General features: G+C 39.1%; 1 protein-coding gene across 1 annotated transcript; it reads right to left on the bottom strand.

Annotated features, from left to right (window-relative positions):
• Nucleotides 1–399: 399 nt before the first annotated feature.
• On the bottom strand, nt 400–10775 carry LOC129003639 (endocuticle structural glycoprotein SgAbd-8-like). Its single transcript, XM_054431936.1, has 4 exons — nt 10763–10775; nt 4895–5009; nt 3494–3553; nt 400–885 (listed from the first exon to the last, which is right to left on the bottom strand). The coding sequence occupies exons 1-4, from the start codon at nt 10773–10775 to the stop codon at nt 660–662; spliced, it is 414 nt and encodes a 137-aa protein (XP_054287911.1). The 3' UTR covers nt 400–659.
• Nucleotides 10776–20671: the final 9896 nt, after the last annotated feature.

The raw sequence follows: 20671 nt of genomic DNA, 5'->3' as shown, positions 1-20671 counted from the left end.
TATTTACACTAAAAGATTTATTTTATTTGATGAAATACAAATTAAAAAATAATTGTACTGAAAGCAATAGACTATAGGCTATAGGCTATATGCTATAGGCTATAGGCTATATGCTATAGGCAATAGGCTAATATGCTCTGCCTATGTCACAGTTTCACTAAATTTGTATCGTTTTCCAACAATATGGACAACGCTATAGTGTTGCAGTTTACTAAATCAGTTCAATTTAAGGTAGTACCTCGTGGCTAGAAAGTCTGAAACGAAGGGGGCATTAGCATTTTGACTTAACACACTTACAGTTACTTAGTTGCTAATTCGTATTTGTTCATTTGAAGACTCAACAGATAGTCCAAGTACAAGGCGTGACTACTTCAGTATCGAAAAGTCAATGCTTTTAGTTAAAATGCCTAATCCACATTGTCTGTGACTTCCACCGTAAGGCACCGTGAGATTTGTATATGCTACCTTCGCATTCTAGAAGCAGTTTTAAACACGATACATTGGTGATTGGCAGGACGTGAACCTAAGACCTCAGGAACAGAATCCCCACGCTATACCACTCAGGCCCTCCAACATTGCAAAGATCCAAGCATAGTCTCATAGAAACAAAAAAATACTTAAGACATTTTATTTTACAAACTTAACAAAACAATAAAGATCTAGAAGGTCTGCTGGCTGGGTGGGTTTGCCGGGGGTGCGACAGGGAGGACGTCACCGACGGGGTGGAAGCCGTATTCGTCAGCTGTGTAGGAGACACTGACTGGTTTACCCTCGGGGGAAGTGTAGGCGAAGCTCCCCGACTTGCCTACGACGACGCCGGTGCGGTCATTGGTTGGTCTGAGGAACCCGCTCTCCTGGACTAGGGCTCCATCCCCGGTCTGGAAACTGGAAAATGACAATGTTGATAAAAGCTAGCCTGGAGAGGGACGGGTTCAATCCACAGTATATAAAAAAATATGAGCGGTTTGGACCACTTTACCTTAAAAGCGCAATATGTATGGCTTGTATGTTTTTTTTTACTTTCTTCCCTTATACAACCCGTATAAGTTTACACCATACGCTTTAGGTTTAAAATTAAGCTTCAAAAGTTATTGGAACTTGTTGTTTCCCACAAAAACCTGGGAAAAGCAGAAAAAATGAATAAAAAACTGTTTAACCGTTCCATTGATGTCAATTACGGTTCGAAAGTTAGTGCAAATTTTGTTATTTCCCCCAGAAAATATCATAGTTACTACCACAGCTTACCCATGATAAAGGTTGTTTATGGGAGGAAGTATGTGTCAGGTTTCTGATAACGTTTATTGGTGATTATCTAAGCAATTGCTATTATTTAAATTTTTTAAGCGGACGGTCCAAATAGCGCTTTTGTTTACCGTTTGGATGTCTTGTTAGACAGTATTATTAATTCGTATCCAATGGCAAATAGCATTTAGGTCACAACCGATCTTACTTTAAATCGAACAAAGGACTTTAAAATTTGAAGTTGAACTCTATAATCAATAATCGTATAATCAGGCTACCTAGACATTACATTTAATAGCTACAAAAATTCCATTTTGAATCATTACTATTCTTTTATTAATCTAAGTTGCAGTTTTACTAACTGATCAAGTCACACTTATTTGTTTAGCGCATTGATGTTCATTTTCCTGAAGGCAGAGGATACACGTCCGGTAACCAGACGTGGATTAGACGTCCGGCAATTACTGTCATAACCTAACCTAACCAACCAAACTTGCTGATAATGAAAAAATCGAATTAAGGTTAAATTCTTTCTCTATTAAAAAATTATAAATGCCAAAAATTCTAATTAAAGATGTACAGTTAAGAATAAATGGTATTCAATGCAAAATCTTCGACAAAAAGTTAATGTCACCAAAGGGACCTGAACCCTGGACCTCTTGCATATCAGCCGAGCACCTTATCCACTACACCACGACCACCGATAGCTGGTGATGGTATTGTTGTAATAAAGGCGTTCCAGGCTCCCGCAACCCTATGACGTCATTGCCGTACGCCTTATCCACGTCCGGTTACCGGACGCGTATCCTCTATGTTTCCTGAAATTACGTTAAGTTAGGTATAAGAACTTAAAATAAATAGTAATGATTTTGGGCGAGAGTTAACCGATTTAGAGAGTTCTATAGATGGACCTGATGGACTACAAACCACCGAATCATGATATTGACGCCCATTGATGATTGGTGGAGCTTTAACCCCTCTAGCCAAGCCGTAGGCTGTCCCTATTTTGACAAAACACACTACACAAACTAACCTCACAATCAATCTCTGGTCCCAGAATATACATAATTATGTGTTTACACAAATATTTTTGGATTATTGAATAACACAAATACCAGACATCCCATTAGGTTGTCGTGTTGTGAACCAGGTCCACCAGCACTAGTGTTTTCATCTTTTGGCCTTGAAGTGTCTTCTTAGACATCGGAATCTTTGTTTGTTGCAGCTTTCACTCCGCTCGACCTTCAGACTTAACTTTTACTCTAGTTTTATTTTAGCCCGGACGGCTTAAGGGGATGAAATGAGAGGATGTTAATTAGGGTTTATGCATTTTAAAGAGAATATAAGCGCTTGGGTGGTATTATTCGAGACCACAACGTTTTTGGGGCTTCCAGTGACCACTCAGACGTGTCCAGCGTTTAAATATTTAATTTCTACATAATAACAAGTTTTAAGAATAACGAAAACCTATAATAAATTTTATATGATTTGTTTATTGTCAAGGTAGCTGATGACAGTGATCACCTTCAAATATGAAGTTTGCTAGTTCTATCCCAGGATTCTGTAACTAGATGCGATTTGTAATTGGGTATCATAAATGCTAGAACAGGGTTTTTGGGCCGTTCCTATAGAAAACGTAACCGTTCCCATAAATTTTAAGAAAACCTTATAGTGTTAAAACCACAAAATGCTGATTTCAAGTTTAGACCTCAATCTAGTTACTGTACATTTTGATATAAATTCAAATCACTTCAATTTCAAACTATGCTTCATTACTTAAAATTTGTTTAAATTAAATTGTGCGGTAGAGGTTGAATTTTCCACACCAAGTAAAATAGGTGATATGTGTATTATACACTCCAATCATCAGAACTAATAGGTAACGATCCCGAATAGGTCTATTAATGTTACTTTGACAATCTTATTTGGTCTATTATTGTAAAACAACAAGCATTGAATTTCGTTGGATATTCATAGCATAATAGCGTTAGTTTCATAAACTGGTCAGCTCATTTAGAATATTACAACAATATGCAAATTTAACAAAAGCTTCTAAAATAATTCTGCCATATATAAATACGTTAGAATGCTGCGCTAGTCAAGTAAACAATGATGATTTTGAATAATAAAAAATTGTTAACATTATGGTGATGATAAAATAAATAACAATATACATACTATAGCCTATATGTCATAGTTGTAATAAGTTATTTTAATTATACTAACAAATATGTTTTAGTAGAGTACGTACCTTGATCTATACACTCCGGACGGATCGGAATCGTAACTCCTCGAGAGTGTGGGGACGAACCTGTAAATATTGAAAAAAAACATTAGGACTTAAAATATTGATCGCAAAATACTCTTTTTGAAGTAAGGAAAAAGGATAAAACACACTTAAGTTTCACTCAACACACACAATGCCCTAAAATATTGGTAGGGTGTTCTAAAACAACCTGTATGTGCAGGTGTTATTTGTATTTTGAAAATATTTATGTTATTTGGGTCAAAAATGGAAATTGACTTTTTCTTATGGAGGTTTAACATGAAGCCAAATGTTTAAGCTTACGACAGCCCACACGACAAATATAACTTCCAAGTTTAAGTTTAAATTGATGTAGATAATTTTTGTACGCAAACACACACAAGTTCCTACAATTTGATATTTTTTTTTTAGCTATATTGTGGTGTTTCCTTAACATTTAGTTTTTGACGATTGATGTGTTGAAGTATAGTAATAACTGTGTCCGTTATATTCATTTTCTAAGATAAAACTCGTAATATTAAAATAATATAAAAGAAACTGGCATTTTAAAGTAACTAACTTTGCTCACACATTCAATGTATTTCTTAAGGACTGTTTACACCGTATTTAGACGTTTTTGTAACACCCTCACTGTTATTTAAATGAGGGTGTTCACACTAGCGTATAAATACACCGAATACATCTGAGCAGACTTCTGGCTACGTCGGTGTGAACAGGCCTTAAGGGTGCAAAGCAATCCGCAAGCTTTTACAAATAATATGCAGTGGTGTTATCAACCATAAAAAGTTCTAATACGGTATCCCTGACATGAAATAATAAATATTATTTCTAAATTAGGTTAATGTAATGTAGAAATTACCTGTACCTAAATACCTTAAATTTACCTTAAATACATAAATTTCTTTTGGAAATAAATAAATAAAACTCTTATGGAATAGCTTAAATTAAATTAATGGTATTTTGGTGTAATAAATATTATAAAATAACTAATGGACTTTTCTTGCATCCCTTGCATCTCAATTAAATAATGAATAAATAATTCTACTAATTTTACATGCAAAGAAACATGCTATTACAAGGATTGAACTGAGGTAACAAATAATTTAATAAAATATTTCACTTCTTAACTCCATGCAATTGTTCAACACATGATATTTAGAGTACTAGCTAATTAGTTTTTCTCTCAATAGTAGTGATAAAGGCTAATAAAAAATAAAAAAATAAGTCAACCCTTGCAGATAATAAATAAAAGTTAATGAATAGTAAAATATATTTACTATATATTTACTATAACATTTACTATATATTTACTACATATTTACTATATATTTACTATAACATTTACTATATATTTACTATATACTATTAATTAAGTACTTAATTTACCTTTGGGGTAGACACAGGGCTGTTCCAACTACAGCGAGAATAACGACGGCTTGTATATGGACCATGGTGATGTCTTGTAGATTCTTGTCCTCCTGTCGTCCTAGCACCTCTGGCCCTGTAGTGTGTGTGGGACAGAGGATGACAATATGCTATATATGTATCTGATAAACAGCTGATGTCCTTGCCAATCCCACGATTGTCAGATGCCAGTTTCGTAACGCTACAAATTATTTACGAGTATTTTTATTTCTCGGCAAGAATTGGCCGCCGGGCGGATCGTATTTGTATTACTTTCCGCCAAGATACAATCTGTAGAGCTATTTTGAGAGTGATTATTCGAATTTTCTGCTTTAAGTGTTAGTTTTGGACTGAGTTTAACCAGTTTTGGAGGAGTACAGGGTTATATTTTCGCTTTTAAGTTTATGTTGCAAAGTAGTAGAGTAGTTAAAATTAACATAGTTCGTCGTTGATAAGGTAAAATCTATTTATACAGTACCTCAAACCCTGATTTTGTCGGTAGGTGTTGCCTAAAAGTGCGTGAATATGTGTATCATTTTTCTTTAGTTTGAATGCCAAAAATATTGAATCCGAAACGGCTGGGCTGTTATTTTACACAATGCATATTATACACCTGTCCATTACATAGGCCGGTATTTGTGTCTGTAAACGTTCCTCAGTCTACTCTGCATTAACGTAGACATTTTTAAAGGAGATTTGATAAAATCAAAAGTATTCAATTTATTGGCCACGACAGTAAAAATAAAACCAGTTCTGTTCGCTATTACAATAATTCCATTTATACCTTTAAAATACCTACATTCGTATGGTCACCATAAAAATACAAATTAATTACTTTAAATTTAGACAAAAGAAGTAGCAATCAACTAGCACCGTTCTTCGGTAATTTATTATTTTGCGTGTATTTGTCATTATTTGGTAACTAATGTGCATTATTTAACATTTGTTCTAGACTACTCTGTAGGCCTACACATTCCTTGGTGTTCACATACCTTTTTATGGCTGTTTGTAAAACTAAAATTGGGTTTAGGATCTAAGATTTACACCTGTTATGGCTTATGTAGGTCTTGAGATTTCACATGGGATAAAACAAAATTAATTGATCTAACATGTTGTAAACTGCCACCCTTATATTTTTCAAGGTAATTGCTTTTGAAAACCAACCAGAGTTCATGTAAAATAACTAACATGAAATTTCACAGTGGAAAATATCATTCGACTAAAAGTGTAGGCTATACGCATTACTTGGCAAACTCTTTTATTATTTATACTGGGTGCAGAAATAACGTACTAATCTTATTTTCCACTAGTAAGTCTATTTTTACTTTTTTTGCACATGTAACGAAAGTGTAATCTAGCAGATATATAAAATTAAGAGTATTTTAACACCTAATAGCACACTCTAGAGCTTTTAGTAACACCGTCTGTGTGTTTTGGGGTGCTTTTAAAAGGAAAGTACGACAGGGAATTTAAAAGGGGAAAATTTGATCTTACAACTTAATTAACATGAGGCACGGCTTCATTACCAACCCTCTCCAGCATTATGTGAGGGTGGTTAGAATGAAATGGGAGACTGTGAGCTTTCAACCCCTTAAACATCTGTAAATACTCGTAGATCTGGCGAAGTATATTATCCAGGAATACGTAAAGATGTGTGTATCTAAACAGCTAGTAGGCAGCATACAATAAACTAAAAATACCAAAATATCTGTGGTTGATCGGTAAGTTCTGTTACCTGAACATCTATTTGAGTTTTGTTCTGACTAAAATAGTAGTTTACGCAACGATACACTATTTACGCGAGTTGTGTACACTTCTTTACCTACGAAAAGGTTTTAATTACTAAAAATCACTACTCATGGCTTCTAAGAGAGGTTATGTTTTCGTTTATAACCTCTCATTGCCACTGACAGTGATGCAACGAAACATCGAACCAAACACTTGCACCGCTTGCACCACTCAACAATTGGCCTGAACAGCTGATTAGTTGAAGTTCGAATCATTACAATCCGATAATGGAACAATTCAATACGATGGACAGGCTAAGTAAAAACATAGATCAAACCATTGACTATTGGATACAGAAGATCAAACATACTCCCTTATAGATTTCTCATCCTTATGGAACAGCTGAAGGCTGAAGCCAATTTTATTGTTACTTCTGTACGGTGCACTGTAGAGGTCATGTTTTGTTTACAATTTGTTTCTTGTTATTTCAGTAATTTAAAACCTCGTTTAACCAAATAATACGATCTAATCATAAACAATAACTCGTCCTCTAGTCATATAACCAAACAGTAAAGCTGAAATCATGAAATCTACCTTAAAATAATACAAACAAAATTTCGTCGACACTAGCGGCCAGTGTCACCGTACATGAACTAGACACGAAAAACAAACTTCAAAATTTACAATGGGATGAGAAGTCCACTTGTGTTGGTTAGTCTACAGCTACTTATATTTTAATCTACTAACATGATTAAGCATTGTGTATATTTATTGATGAAATATCTAATACCAGACGAATGGGGACTGAGAATAACGTCTAATCAGATAGTCCCGAATACAGCTATTGCTGACTTCATCTATTGTTTACATGGCACTAAATGATCAGTTTGATCGTTGAGAACTGTTGACGCCCTAGAAATGTACAAGATCCATGTATTCACTATCTGTTAAGTAAATCAAGCTAGCGACATAGCCATGAATTGTATTCTAGAAGTATTGATCTAACACAAATCGGAATCAGATTTGTTAGTGTTTAATGTTATGGAACATTGATTACATTTCCCTTAAATAGCAAAGAATTGGAATTTAAAGTTTTGTTACAATTTTTTACATAGCCTATGGAAAATTTTAACTTGTTTAAAACCAACTAAGCTTATTGTATTTGTACTATTAAATCCCTTTACAGGAATTTAAAACATCCAATCATATTTTTTACATTCCAGCTTGTCATATTTTCCACAACCCAGAATATAAATTCAACTGAGAAGCAGGTAGAAGCAGTGCGAGCCTGGAGGCCTATTCATATTCATCTGAACGTGTCAGATCTTGCAATACTGTTATGTATACAACTCAGGGGGCCTAAAGAATGCAAATAGAGACAAATGTGCCCCTAGCGACCCCCGACTGTACTAATGTTGGGGGAGACTCCAACCTTTTGATGGGATTTATTTTCGAGTATTTTACCGCTAAGGATATGCTACACAAAGTGTTATGCATACCAGAAATATTGGTCGAAAACATGTTTCTTGTTTCATTAATAAAATAGATTTTAGTCCACAACCGTGTGTTTTCAGCTGTTCCGAGAGGTCATGAACGAACGAAAGTTGCTTTTACGGGCTGAAAATAACTACTTTTGCTCTTATGGACGGAAGTAAAAACTATACCCAAAAGTTCCGACCCAAAGGTTAATGGTAACAGCCCTGAGTAACTGTATTATTCGTATTGTTGTAGTTGCTTATCAACTATTAAAAATTCAATACATTAAATTGAGGAGTTCAATCTGTTTGAAATATGTCATCCTTATGGATCAGATAAAGACAATTTTTAAGTATGTTTCATTCAGTTTATGTGGAGGGCCTCTTGTTGTTTACAATTGATTTGTTTTGTGTCACTTGTCAAATGTAAAACTATTTCAACTTTGAACCAATACAAAATATTAAGTCCTAGAACATCGATAGCCAATCTATCATTAGTATTACAGAATAAGACTTGTTTTCAAAGTTCGAGGTTTGCAATAACATGTTATTAAGGTATTTGAAAATGACACTTGTTATCAGAAGCCACGTGTAATTGATGTTACACTGTATGCGATTTACGTTCAAAGTTCTATTTTTATACTACGTGTTTATTCTCTATTTTCTGTGTTCATGCGGTGGGATTAAAAACCAGTTCTAAACCAATCAAGATTGGATACACGACCTTAGAAGTAATTCCTGAATAATTTGCATATAATTTCCTATTTAAAAAAAAGTTGAAAAAGTGAGCCACCTAAAACATTCAAACACATATATTATTTGAATGGAAGATGAAACCATTGTATTCATTGGTGATACTGAGAACATATGTTGATTATGTAAATAGGTAAATGGTAGAACTATAGCATATAGGGGTGATGTGAGCAATGGCAACATGAATACTAATAACCGAAGGTGCACATATGGCAGTAACGGTAATGATAGCACCACTTCATAGTGGAATGCGCTTATTACATATGTTACATGACACCATTGCGTCCCATGCCGATGATATTGGGTTGTCGGATTAATAACTTCTTAATCAGCATTATACGTTTTATTAATTTTATGGAAAGTAAATAAAAATACGTCTAATAACACACGAAATAATATAATGTCCCTTTTATAAACATCAAGAAGTATTTTGACCTGTGAAGAAAACATCTAAATTGGGTGAGATCACTCCTGTAAAACCTTTACCTGGAAGCCATTAGAACATTTTTGGGCTATAACTTTTTGAACTTTCATACTAAATTTTAACATAAAAAAAAAACTATTTGAAGCCTATTCCAGAACATAAAATTCACCTAGAAGAAGAATTCTAAGTAATAAATTGTTTCAGAACCAAATTTAAACTTTTAATCCTTGTGTGAAGATTGCCTATCCCTTAATTATTACATCAACCAGAAAATTGAACAGTCAACTTGATCTCAAGTTCAAGTCATAATCTGCTAGGCCTACTGAGTATTTATTACAACTTATTATACTAAATATTTAATTCTCCAGGACTATTGAATGTTTAATAACCAAATAATGAAATCACAATATTAAATTCTGACGCCGCCCGATCACCCCAACCTGAGATTCAGAGTAGATGTAACAAACCCCTGATAACATCGCATTAGCCTATAAGCTTAAGGGGGTGTTACCATACGCCCTATGGTAACAAGGCAAAATTAGCAACCTTAATGTCCCATTTGCTTAATAACCACTAGAGCTGATTTTTTTTAAAGGTCAGTTTGTACTGTCAGTTTTCATGCTTTTGTATAAAACTGGTACCAAAGTTATTTACTTTTAATAAGATTTTTATGTCTGTTTTTTTTTTTTTCAAAAACATACCTTAAATTTCACTTTTTTGTGTGAATAAGTGGCAGTTGAATTTTTTTTTAGGTAGAGTATATTAATAAATTTGGTACCACTTCTGTGAAATAGCTTCAAATATATTCTGTAAAAATTTCATGGTTCTATATATTTTAGTTCCTGAGAAAAGGGGACATATGTATTACCGGTACAAAAAGTCGTTTTCTGGGAAACGGACTTTAAAGTCAAGATCACTAGATTACTTATTACTTAATGAAAAGATTCCGAGTAAGGTTTCATTTAAATAAATATTTCTAAGGTTAGGATTTTTTATAACTATAAATAAGGTGTAATTTTGTTCAGAAATAACAGGCTTTAAGGCTAAACATCCCTAAAAAAGTTGTGTTTCTGGCCCGATAGATAGCAGCACCTCTGCGGCAAATTTGTACTACAGTACTAATAATTTCCGGATTTATGATCAGATTTTTGTTTTATAACCTGTTTTGTAAATGATATGAATAAGACAATCACGCTTTCCTGACAATGTTTAATTAATTAACAAAAAAGTGTTATGAAGATTTTTTATATAATATTTTTTTATCGCAGGTAGTCATTTTGTAAATACAAATTTTAAAAAAAATTGCCGTTTTCAGATATTAATTTGGTCAAATGGTCGTATCGGAATAGTTTTTTAAAGATTATCATTATTTCTCTCGCGCTCGGGTCCCCTCCACCCGTCACGTAGCGCACCGCTCAGCCGCTCTGGCCGGCCCTGCAACGCGTCTGTAGCTTCGTCATCTCAACTCACAACTCGCATTCATATTCATACACTGGCCGGACACACAACTAGACTGGACTACTGATTTCGACAGATGTTTGTTATCATTAACAAGTATTTTCAGTAAGTCGGAAGGAGACATCTAGAATAAATATAGAAAAATATAACTTACAGTAGTTCAAAATAAAGGATTTATTAAAGTAGGCCTATACAGGTTTATTGGTCCATATATTATTCAATAACACCAGGGTATGAATAATATTACCCTATACTAACCTGTAACGTTTAATTATTACATAGTTAGTTATTTGTTTAAATTAAAACTCATATTTTAATACATGAAAACGTGAAAAATATACAAAGAGTAGTAAAAAAATATCACAAGTGACAGTCATAAAATGGACTGCTTCAATAACCTATATAAATAAAATTAGAGTTTTGTCTGTACATTGCTCAGAATTATATATTTTTAGGTTATTTTTAAGTTTTATACAAGACAAGTTTTTCTTACATGACGGATTTAATTAATCGCAAGTGAAATGTTTAACCGTAAATGAAATTAAATAACTAGGCATCATCCAGGTCAGGAACCAGAGATTCTTTGTGTATAAAACTGTTCTTGAATTTTGATAACCGGGAAGAAGACCTTAAATCAGTGTTGTATACGGCTGGGAATCTTACATTTATTAGTCGCCAATAGCTTACAAACAAAATTTCCACTCATTGAGCTATCAATGGCGGTTGTGTAAAGTGTAAAGTAAAAAATCACAACTGAAGTGGGTGATTGTATTGTAACAGACGTTTACGGAGGATGCTAAACTTGTTTTTCCAATGTGTCACTTTCTGTTTCTACTCACCGCTATGTGACGCAATCACTGTATTTCAAGAAGTCCACAGTAGCTGCATGACTTTTCTGTCATCATGCATGGAGACAAGAATCCACAACGATCATAAATTTGTGCAATCAAACTGAGCACTTTACGTTTAGTGGGAGTTTCACAAGTGAAATGGAAATTATATAAATAAATAAATAAAAAGGCTTTTATTTGCAAGCGAGTTTCATATACATGTTTTTCAAACTTACTCAAGTCAAACTAAAACTAAACTAAACTAATATATAGAGAAATATAATATACAAAATAACTACAAAGAAAAAACATTTACAATTCACAATTTGTTTTTCTGCATTGCGGCACTGAATGAGCCATATGATTTGGAGCTCTTTATGTCCCGAGGGAGGCCATTATACAACTGCGGGCCAAAATAAGAAAATGACTTTCTTCCAACCTCAGATCTCCCCCCCCCCCCCTGTACTTAAGCTTCTCGCTGAGGTACCGAGGCTCTCCCAGCGTGAGCACTTTGTGGACCAGGCAGCAGGTCAGCCTCCTGCACATGTCATCCATTAGGATGAGCTTTGCAGCATCTCGGAAGGAGGACACGTGGTCAAAGCGATTAAGGCCAAAAATGAACCTTATAGCAGAATTTTGAATTCTTTGAACTCTTGCCATATCCTCCTTAGAGATCCTGTTTCCATATGCAGGAAAGCAATATGTAAAGGCTGGGAGGACCAAGGACCGCATGCGTTGCATTTTGGCATATTCCGGCAGTAGAGTTTTAAATCTGCTAAGACCTCTCAGTCTACCCACTGCGCGTTGAACTGCAGATGTTACATGGTCAGAAAAAGAGAGGTCTTTGTCAAGTACAACACCAAGCGTGTTGACAGTGTCGCAAACAGACAATCTCATGCCATCAAGGGTGACTTCTATAGCAGATTTACTCAATTCCTGCATCATAATGTTTAGTCCAGTATGCATGACTACACACTTGTTAACATTCAATCCAAGGCCATTCATGACAGACCATTGAAAATGCTGTGCAAATCAGCATTGATGAGCCGGATTGCTTCTGATGTCTTGTCTGGCTTGTATGACAAGTGTAGTTGGCAGTCATCAGCATACAAGTGTGTCGTACAATATTCTACACTTCTGGACAAGTCAGACGTGTACAACTTGAAAAGCACGGGTCCTAAACAACCACCTTGAGGAACACCACGCAATTTGCAAAGCGGATCTGATGTCTCACTCCCAATTTTGGTAGCCTGCAATTTTGCTATTTGGGACTCCAAATAGGACCGAAACTGTGACGTTCTCTCTCTCAAGTGAGGTCCGGGTGCTGCTGGTAGCTCAGTGCTTGCTGGGTATCTGTTCCAGGGGTCGAAACAACGGGAAGCAAAGGAATGGCTCAGATTCGTGGCACACCAATTTTCAAACAGCCTATGTCATCACAGCCACAAAGGAAAGGTTGTGGATAAGGAACTTGTAGGATGTCTGAATTAGTGCTAAGCTTCCAACTAACAGGATCTATGATTATGCTAAGATTACTCTAGCAGGAGCGGGTTGAGTGCTAAGATTTCTCTAGCAGGAGCGAGTTGAGTGCTAAGATTTCTCTAGCAGGATCGGGTCGTTTGCTAAGATTGCTCTAGCAGGAACGGGTCGTGTGCTAAGATTGCTCTAGCAGGAATGGGTCGTGTGCTAAGATTGCTCTAGCAGAAACGGGTCGTGTGCTAAGATTGCTCTAGCAGGATCGGGTCGTGTGCTAAGATTGCTCTAGCAGGAACGGGTCGTGTGCTGAGATTGCTCTAGCAGGAACGGGTCGTGTGCTAAGATTGCTCTAGCAGGAACGGGTAATGTGCTTAGATTGCTCTAGCAGGAATGGGTCGTGTGCTAAGATTGCTCTAGCAGGAATGGGTCGTGTGCTAAGATTGCTCTAGCAGGAACGGGTCGTGTGCTAAGATTGCTCTAGCAGGATCGGGTCGTGTGCTAAGATTGCTCTAGCAGGATCGGGTCGTGTGCTAAGATTGCTCTAGCATGAACGGGTCGTGTGCTAAGATTGCTCTAGCAGGAATGGGTCGTGTGCTCAGATTGCTCTAGCAGGAATGGGTCGTGTGCTAAGATTGCTCTAGCAGGAATGGGTCGTGTGCTAAGATTGCTCTAGCAGGAATGGGTCGTGTGCTAAGATTGCTCTAGCAGGATCGGGTCGTGTGCTAAGATTGCTCTAGCAGGAACGGGACGTGTGCTGAGATTGCTCTAGCAGGAATGGGCCGTGTGCTAAGATTTCTCTAGCAGGAACGGGTCGATGCTAAGATTGCTCTAGCAGGATCGGGTCATGTGCTAAGATTGCTCTAGCAGGAACGGGTCGTGTGCTAAGATTGCTCTATTAGGATCGGGTCGAGTGCTAAGATTGCTCTAGCAGGATCGGGTCGAGTGCTAAGATTTCTCTAGCAGGAACGGGTCGAGTGCTCACCTTACAATCGAAGTGTACTGGTCAGCTGCCCGGGAGCGAATGAGAATGATGTCCCGAGCAGCCCTCCTTTTATGCGAAAACCTGGTCAGCCTGGTGGGGGTAGTCCGCGCATGCGCACTAGTCCTGAAATGGTTAGTCATGTCTTGGACTTTTAGGGGTGAGGATCGGACAATCTATTTGCATTGGAAATTGATTTTTGGGAACATTTTGAGGTTATGTTTGGCTGAACAGGTTTGGACAGGAATGGAAACTGCTGAATGGTATCGGTGGTATCAGGGGGCGACGTAGGGTGATAGAAGGTGATGTAGGATAGGAGAAGGAGACGTGTGGGTAGGGGGAGGTCGAGGAATGTATCGGAAGGAGACGTGACGTGTTGGAAGGCGACGTGGGGCTACGGAAGGAGACGTGGAGTGTTGGAAGGAGACGTGGGGTAAGGGGAAGGTCGGACGATGTAACGGAAGGAGACGCTGGGTCGGGGAGGGCGACGTGGGACTGCGGAAGGAGACGTGTGGAGTGTTGGAAGGATACGTGTGGTAAAGGGAAGGTCGGAGGATGTAGCGGAAGGAGACGCTGGGTCGGGGAAGGCGACATGAGGCTGCGGAAGGAGACGTAGCGTGTTGGAAGGAGACGTGTGGTAAGGGGAAGGTTGGAGGATGTAGCGGAAGGAGACGCTGGGTCGGGGAAGGCGACGTGAGGCTGCGGAAGGAAACGTGGAGTGTTGGAAGGAGACGTGGGGTAAGGGGAAGGTAGGATGATGTTTCATATACATGTTTTTCAAACTTACTCAAGTCAAACTAAAACTAAACTAAACTAATATATAGAGAAATATAATATACAAAATAACTACAAAGAAAAAACATTTACAATTCACAATTTGTTTTTCTGCATTGCGGCACTGAATGAGCCATATGATTTGGAGCTCTTTATGTCCCGAGGGAGGCCATTATACAACTGCGGGCCAAAATAAGAAAATGACTTTCTTCCAACCTCAGATCTCCCCCCCCCCCTGTACTTAAGCTTCTCGCTGAGGTACCGAGGCTCTCCCAGCGTGAGCACTTTGTGGACCAGGCAGCAGGTCAGCCTCCTGCACATGTCATCCATTAGGATGAGCTTTGCAGCATCTCGGAAGGAGGACACGTGGTCAAAGCGATTAAGGCCAAAAATGAACCTTATAGCAGAATTTTGAATTCTTTGAACTCTTGCCATATCCTCCTTAGAGATCCTGTTTCCATATGCAGGAAAGCAATATGTAAAGGCTGGGAGGACCAAGGACCGCATGCGTTGCATTTTGGCATATTCCGGCAGTAGAGTTTTAAATCTGCTAAGACCTCTCAGTCTACCCACTGCGCGTTGAACTGCAGATGTTACATGGTCAGAAAAAGAGAGGTCTTTGTCAAGTACAACACCAAGCGTGTTGACAGTGTCGCAAACAGACAATCTCATGCCATCAAGGGTGACTTCTATAGCAGATTTACTCAATTCCTGCATCATAATGTTTAGTCCAGTATGCATGACTACACACTTGTTAACATTCAATCCAAGGCCATTCATGACAGACCATTGAAAATGCTGTGCAAATCAGCATTGATGAGCCGGATTGCTTCTGATGTCTTGTCTGGCTTGTATGACAAGTGTAGTTGGCAGTCATCAGCATACAAGTGTGTCGTACAATATTCTACACTTCTGGACAAGTCAGACGTGTACAACTTGAAAAGCACGGGTCCTAAACAACCACCTTGAGGAACACCACGCAATTTGCAAAGCGGATCTGATGTCTCACTCCCAATTTTGGTAGCCTGCAATTTTGCTATTTGGGACTCCAAATAGGACCGAAACTGTGACGTTCTCTCTCTCAAGTGAGGTCCGGGTGCTGCTGGTAGCTCAGTGCTTGCTGGGTATCTGTTCCAGGGGTCGAAACAACGGGAAGCAAAGGAATGGCTCAGATTCGTGGCACACCAATTTTCAAACAGCCTATGTCATCACAGCCACAAAGGAAAGGTTGTGGATAAGGAACTTGTAGGATGTCTGAATTAGTGCTAAGCTTCCAACTAACAGGATCTATGATTATGCTAAGATTACTCTAGCAGGAGCGGGTTGAGTGCTAAGATTTCTCTAGCAGGAGCGAGTTGAGTGCTAAGATTTCTCTAGCAGGATCGGGTCGTTTGCTAAGATTGCTCTAGCAGGAACGGGTCGTGTGCTAAGATTGCTCTAGCAGGAATGGGTCGTGTGCTAAGATTGCTCTAGCAGGATCGGGTCGAGTGCTAAGATTGCTCTAGCAGGATCGGGTCGAGTGCTAAGATTTCTCTAGCAGGAACGGGTCGAGTGCTCACCTTACAATCGAAGTGTACTGGTCAGCTGCCCGGGAGCGAATGAGAATGATGTCCCGAGCAGCCCTCCTTTTATGCGAAAACCTGGTCAGCCTGGTGGGGGTAGTCCGCGCATGCGCAGTAGTCCTGAAATGGTTAGTCATGTCTTGGACTTTTAGGGGTGAGGATCGGACAATCTATTTGCATTGGAAATTGATTTTTGGGAACATTTTGAGGTTATGTTTGGCTGAACAGGTTTGGACAGGAATGGAAACTGCTGAATGGTATCGGTGGTATCAGGGGGCGACGTAGGGTGATAGAAGGTGATGTAGGATAGGAGAAGGAGACGTGTGGGTAGGGGGAGGTCGAGGAATGTATCGGAAGGAGACGTGACGTGTTGGAAGGCGACGTGGGGCTACGGAAGGAGACGTGGAGTGTTGGAAGGAGACGTGGGGTAAGGGGAAGGTCGGACGATGTAACGGAAGGAGACGCTGGGTCGGGGAGGGCGACGTGGGACTGCGGAAGGAGACGTGTGGAGTGTTGGAAGGATACGTGTGGTAAAGGGAAGGTCGGAGGATGTAGCGGAAGGAGACGCTGGGTCGGGGAAGGCGACATGAGGCTGCGGAAGGAGACGTAGCGTGTTGGAAGGAGACGTGTGGTAAGGGGAAGGTTGGAGGATGTAGCGGAAGGAGACGCTGGGTCGGGGAAGGCGACGTGAGGCTGCGGAAGGAAACGTGGAGTGTTGGAAGGAGACGTGGGGTAAGGGGAAGGTAGGATGATGTTGCGGAAGGAGACGCTGGTCCAAGGAGGGCGACGTGGGACTGCGGAAAGATACGTGGAGTGTTGGAAGGAGACGTGTGGTAAAGGGAAGGTCGGAGGATGTATCGGAAGGAGACGCTGGGTCGGGGAAGGCGACGTGAGTCTGCGGAAGGAGACGTAGCGTGTTGGAAGGAGACGTGTGGTAAGGGGAAGGTCGGAGGATGTAGCGGAAGGAAACGCTGGTCGGGGAAGGCGACGTGAGGCTGCGGAAGGAGACGTGGCGTGTTGGAAGGAGACGTGTGGTAAGGGGAAGGTCGGGTAAGGGTCTGGAAGACGACGGGGAATAGCGGAAGGTGACGTAAGGTAGCGGAAGGCGACGTAGGGTAGCGGAAGGCGACGTAGGGTAGCGGAAGGCGACGTAGGGTAAGGGGAGTCAAGGGGACTGAGGGACAATTTAATATAACAAATTGGGGAAAACAGACAGGTGTAATTCGGGCACGTTACAAAACCAACAAACAACTTTTTCACTGCAGCCATAGCACTTCATTTTGGCCAATAACAATTCATGATCAATAGAGTCAAATGCTTGGGAATAATCTAGAATACATATATTTGAAGCAGTCAGTCGTTGGAAACCATCCTATTCCAAGAATGGAAAATGTCGGATCCGATGATGGCTGTAAAAACACTGGAGATTCATGATGAGAATGAGGAAGGTGTTGTATTAATTTGGCAGAGTTAGATACCCATTTTCTTAGTTCAAAGCCACCTTTTGCAAGCAGTTCTATGAGTTGAGTCTGCAGTTTTTGAGCTTCCCTTTCGGTAGATGCACCAGCAATTAGGTCATCTATATAAGTATGACGTGCGAGAATCTCTGCAGCTTGTGGGAAGTTGCTCCCTTCGTCTTTAGCCAATTGATGATGGGTTTTGATGGCGAGATAAGGTGAGCAGTTCATGCCGTAAGTGACAGTAGTCAATTTAAATACTGACATCGGAAGAGAGGGAGAGTTACGCCAGAGTACCATCTGATATCTTTGGTCGTCTGGATGTATTTTGATTTGCCTGTACATTTGGCGAATATCACATGAAAACACAATGGGTTTCAACCTTAAATATAGAAGTATATAGCAAATGTTGTTCTGCAATTTCGGTCGAGTAATGAGGATATCATTTAAAGAAAGACCGGAACTGGTCTTTGAGCTAGCAACAAATACTACTCGGAATTTAGAGCTAGTGCTAAGGGGTTTCAAGACATCATGATGAGGGAGAAAATAATGGGGCTCATTGTCATTCAAGGCCAGCTCTGGTCATTCTACCATATGACCAAGAGAGAGATATTCTGACATGAAGTGCAAATAGAGTGAACGAAATTCAGTTTTGTTTGGCCGTTGAAATCTTTTCTCGAGAGAATGGAAACGTTGTTCCGCGTTAGGCTTTGAAATTCCAAGTGTGGAGGGAGCGCCTTCATTAGTGAAAGGAAGCCGAACAATATAACGAACATCTGGGCCACGAAAATGCGTAGTGTCATAAAATTGGTCACAGGTAAGTTCTTCAGCAGATTTTTTTGTGCAAGGAGAAGAGGAAAGCTCTTCCTGTATCCAGAATCTTTGCAAAGAGGAGTGTAGATCTATGTCCGTAGTTGAAAGGATAAATATAGCTGTATTCTAGACCCTTGAAGCAGTGAGAGAACATAAAGCGGTTCCAACAATCAAAAAGTCAAAAATAGTACCGAGAGCAAAAGGCAAATTTGAGCCTAGAGAGTGGCGTTCGAGGATTTGAGCGAATAATGAACTTCCTATCAAGACATCAATAGGGCCTGGGGTGTGAAAGGTTGGGTCAGCCAGAACAAAAGGCTTGACCCTATGGAGTACTTCTGGACTGAGCTCCACACGGGTTAAGTCAGCGGATATTTTTTCCGAAACATGGAATGTGTGGTGTTTGGCAATAGAGTGGCCAGAGAGAGATGTAACGTCCAAGTTCATTGAACCCTTTGTGTGGGTTGAGGTAACAGCGAGATTAGAACGACGCCGTTTAGTTCCTAACAGCTGAGCGGCGTGTTCCGAGATAAAACCCACCATACTTCCGGAATCTAGTAAAGCTCTGAATACATAAGAGTGACCATTGGCAGCAGTGAGTTTGACTAAAACTGTACTGAGGAGAACAGTAGTGTTCTGATTGACTAATTTTCGCTCAGTAGTGCTAGTTAGAGAAGCCTCTGCACTTTGTACGGGGGTAGATGCAGACGATCCTTTTGGGTCTTCTCGCGAATTGTTGAAATGCAGTAGCGAATGATGTTTTTTGTGACAAGTCACACAAGAAAATTTAGATTGGCATTCCTTTACATGATGCAGGCCGAGACAAGAGATACATCTTTGGTTATCTTTAACTATCTGATAGCGAACGTTTGGAGATATACCTTTGAACAACTTACGTTGATGTATTTTGTGACCAGGCTTGCCACAGCAAAAACAAGAATGATCTTTAAATGTTGACGATTTATTAGCGGCAGACACCATGGCTACGCTCTTATTAAAGGAAAAAATTAACTCTTTTGTCCATTTTAAGTTTAGAAGTGTTAGCTTGTGAAGCCTTTGAATCTTGTTGGGAGTGCAAACTTGCATCTTCAATGTGAGAGCATTCTAAGTTTAAGAAATTAATTGTTTCCATTACTACTTTAGGAAGGGAGTGGGTCTCATCCTCCTCCCTTTTGCTGTTTTTACGGTATTGCTCAAGTTTTTAAACAGTTTTATTATCGTGCTTTCGCGTTCAGCACAGCTGACAGAACGGATGTTCGTAACAATGCGCTAGGCTAGAGGAATAATATTGTACTAGTGTACATGTTGCTCGAATTCGAGCAATTGCAAAGTATTACAGGAGTTATTTAAAAACTAATAACAGTCATATATTTACAATGAGTTTAAAAGAGTCAACTCAAAGATTACCGGTGTGTAGCTCAGACCACGTTTATCTTCGTTATTGATAAATTTAAAGCATTCCGGCCGGTTTTCTCCTTCTCAAAATGCCTCGCTGTGTAAAGGCAACGCAGGTCATCGATAGAGGGCCAATTAAAAACGAAAAGTCGTTTTGGGGTGGTGTTATAGGGCGCATTTGTAACCTTAGTTGAGATTGTCCAGGGTCAGGTGCTGACTGTGATGAGTTAAGCCTATTACGCGCCACTGTTCTGTAGCTGCGGTCGTTATCACAATTACGCCTCCTGTCTATGTTTCTTTGTCGTTGCGTCGGAGGCATTCAAAAGAAAAAACAACAAATAAATAAATTATAGCTACACAAAACAAAGTTAAATGCACACGTTTAAGTTACAATCACGCTAACACGATCCGTCATAGCGACACAAAACAACGTCTCATAAATTTAATTTATTAAATTTATACATAAATTTAAGATACAACCATACTAACACGATCCGTCCTGGGGGTTATGTTTACATGTGCTTGATGCGTTTCATTGAATTGAAAAATAAATAACAGCAAATAAATTATACAGCTGATTAAAATGTAAACAATTATGTTCTTCATAAGGATAACATCGGAACTTTCAAAGCCACTGGGGC

Source organism: Macrosteles quadrilineatus, unplaced genomic scaffold (assembly GCF_028750875.1).
Source record: "Macrosteles quadrilineatus isolate MER2022 unplaced genomic scaffold, UCM_ALF_1.0 Scaffold_9__3_contigs__length_116548681, whole genome shotgun sequence".
NCBI classification, from domain to species: Eukaryota; Metazoa; Arthropoda; class Insecta; order Hemiptera; family Cicadellidae; genus Macrosteles; species Macrosteles quadrilineatus.
This window is presented reverse-complemented; position numbering and strand designations above follow the sequence as displayed.

Excerpts from the sequence above, each read along its gene's own strand:
- LOC129003639 (XM_054431936.1), bottom strand. Across the intron at positions 3,554-4,894 it reads GCCCTGTGTCTACCCCAAAG|GTTCGTCCCCACACTCTCGA; the intron begins GTAAATTAAGTA and ends CAATATTTACAG. Across the intron at positions 886-3,493 it reads TCCGGAGTGTATAGATCAAG|TTTCCAGACCGGGGATGGAG; the intron begins GTACGTACTCTA and ends GTCATTTTCCAG.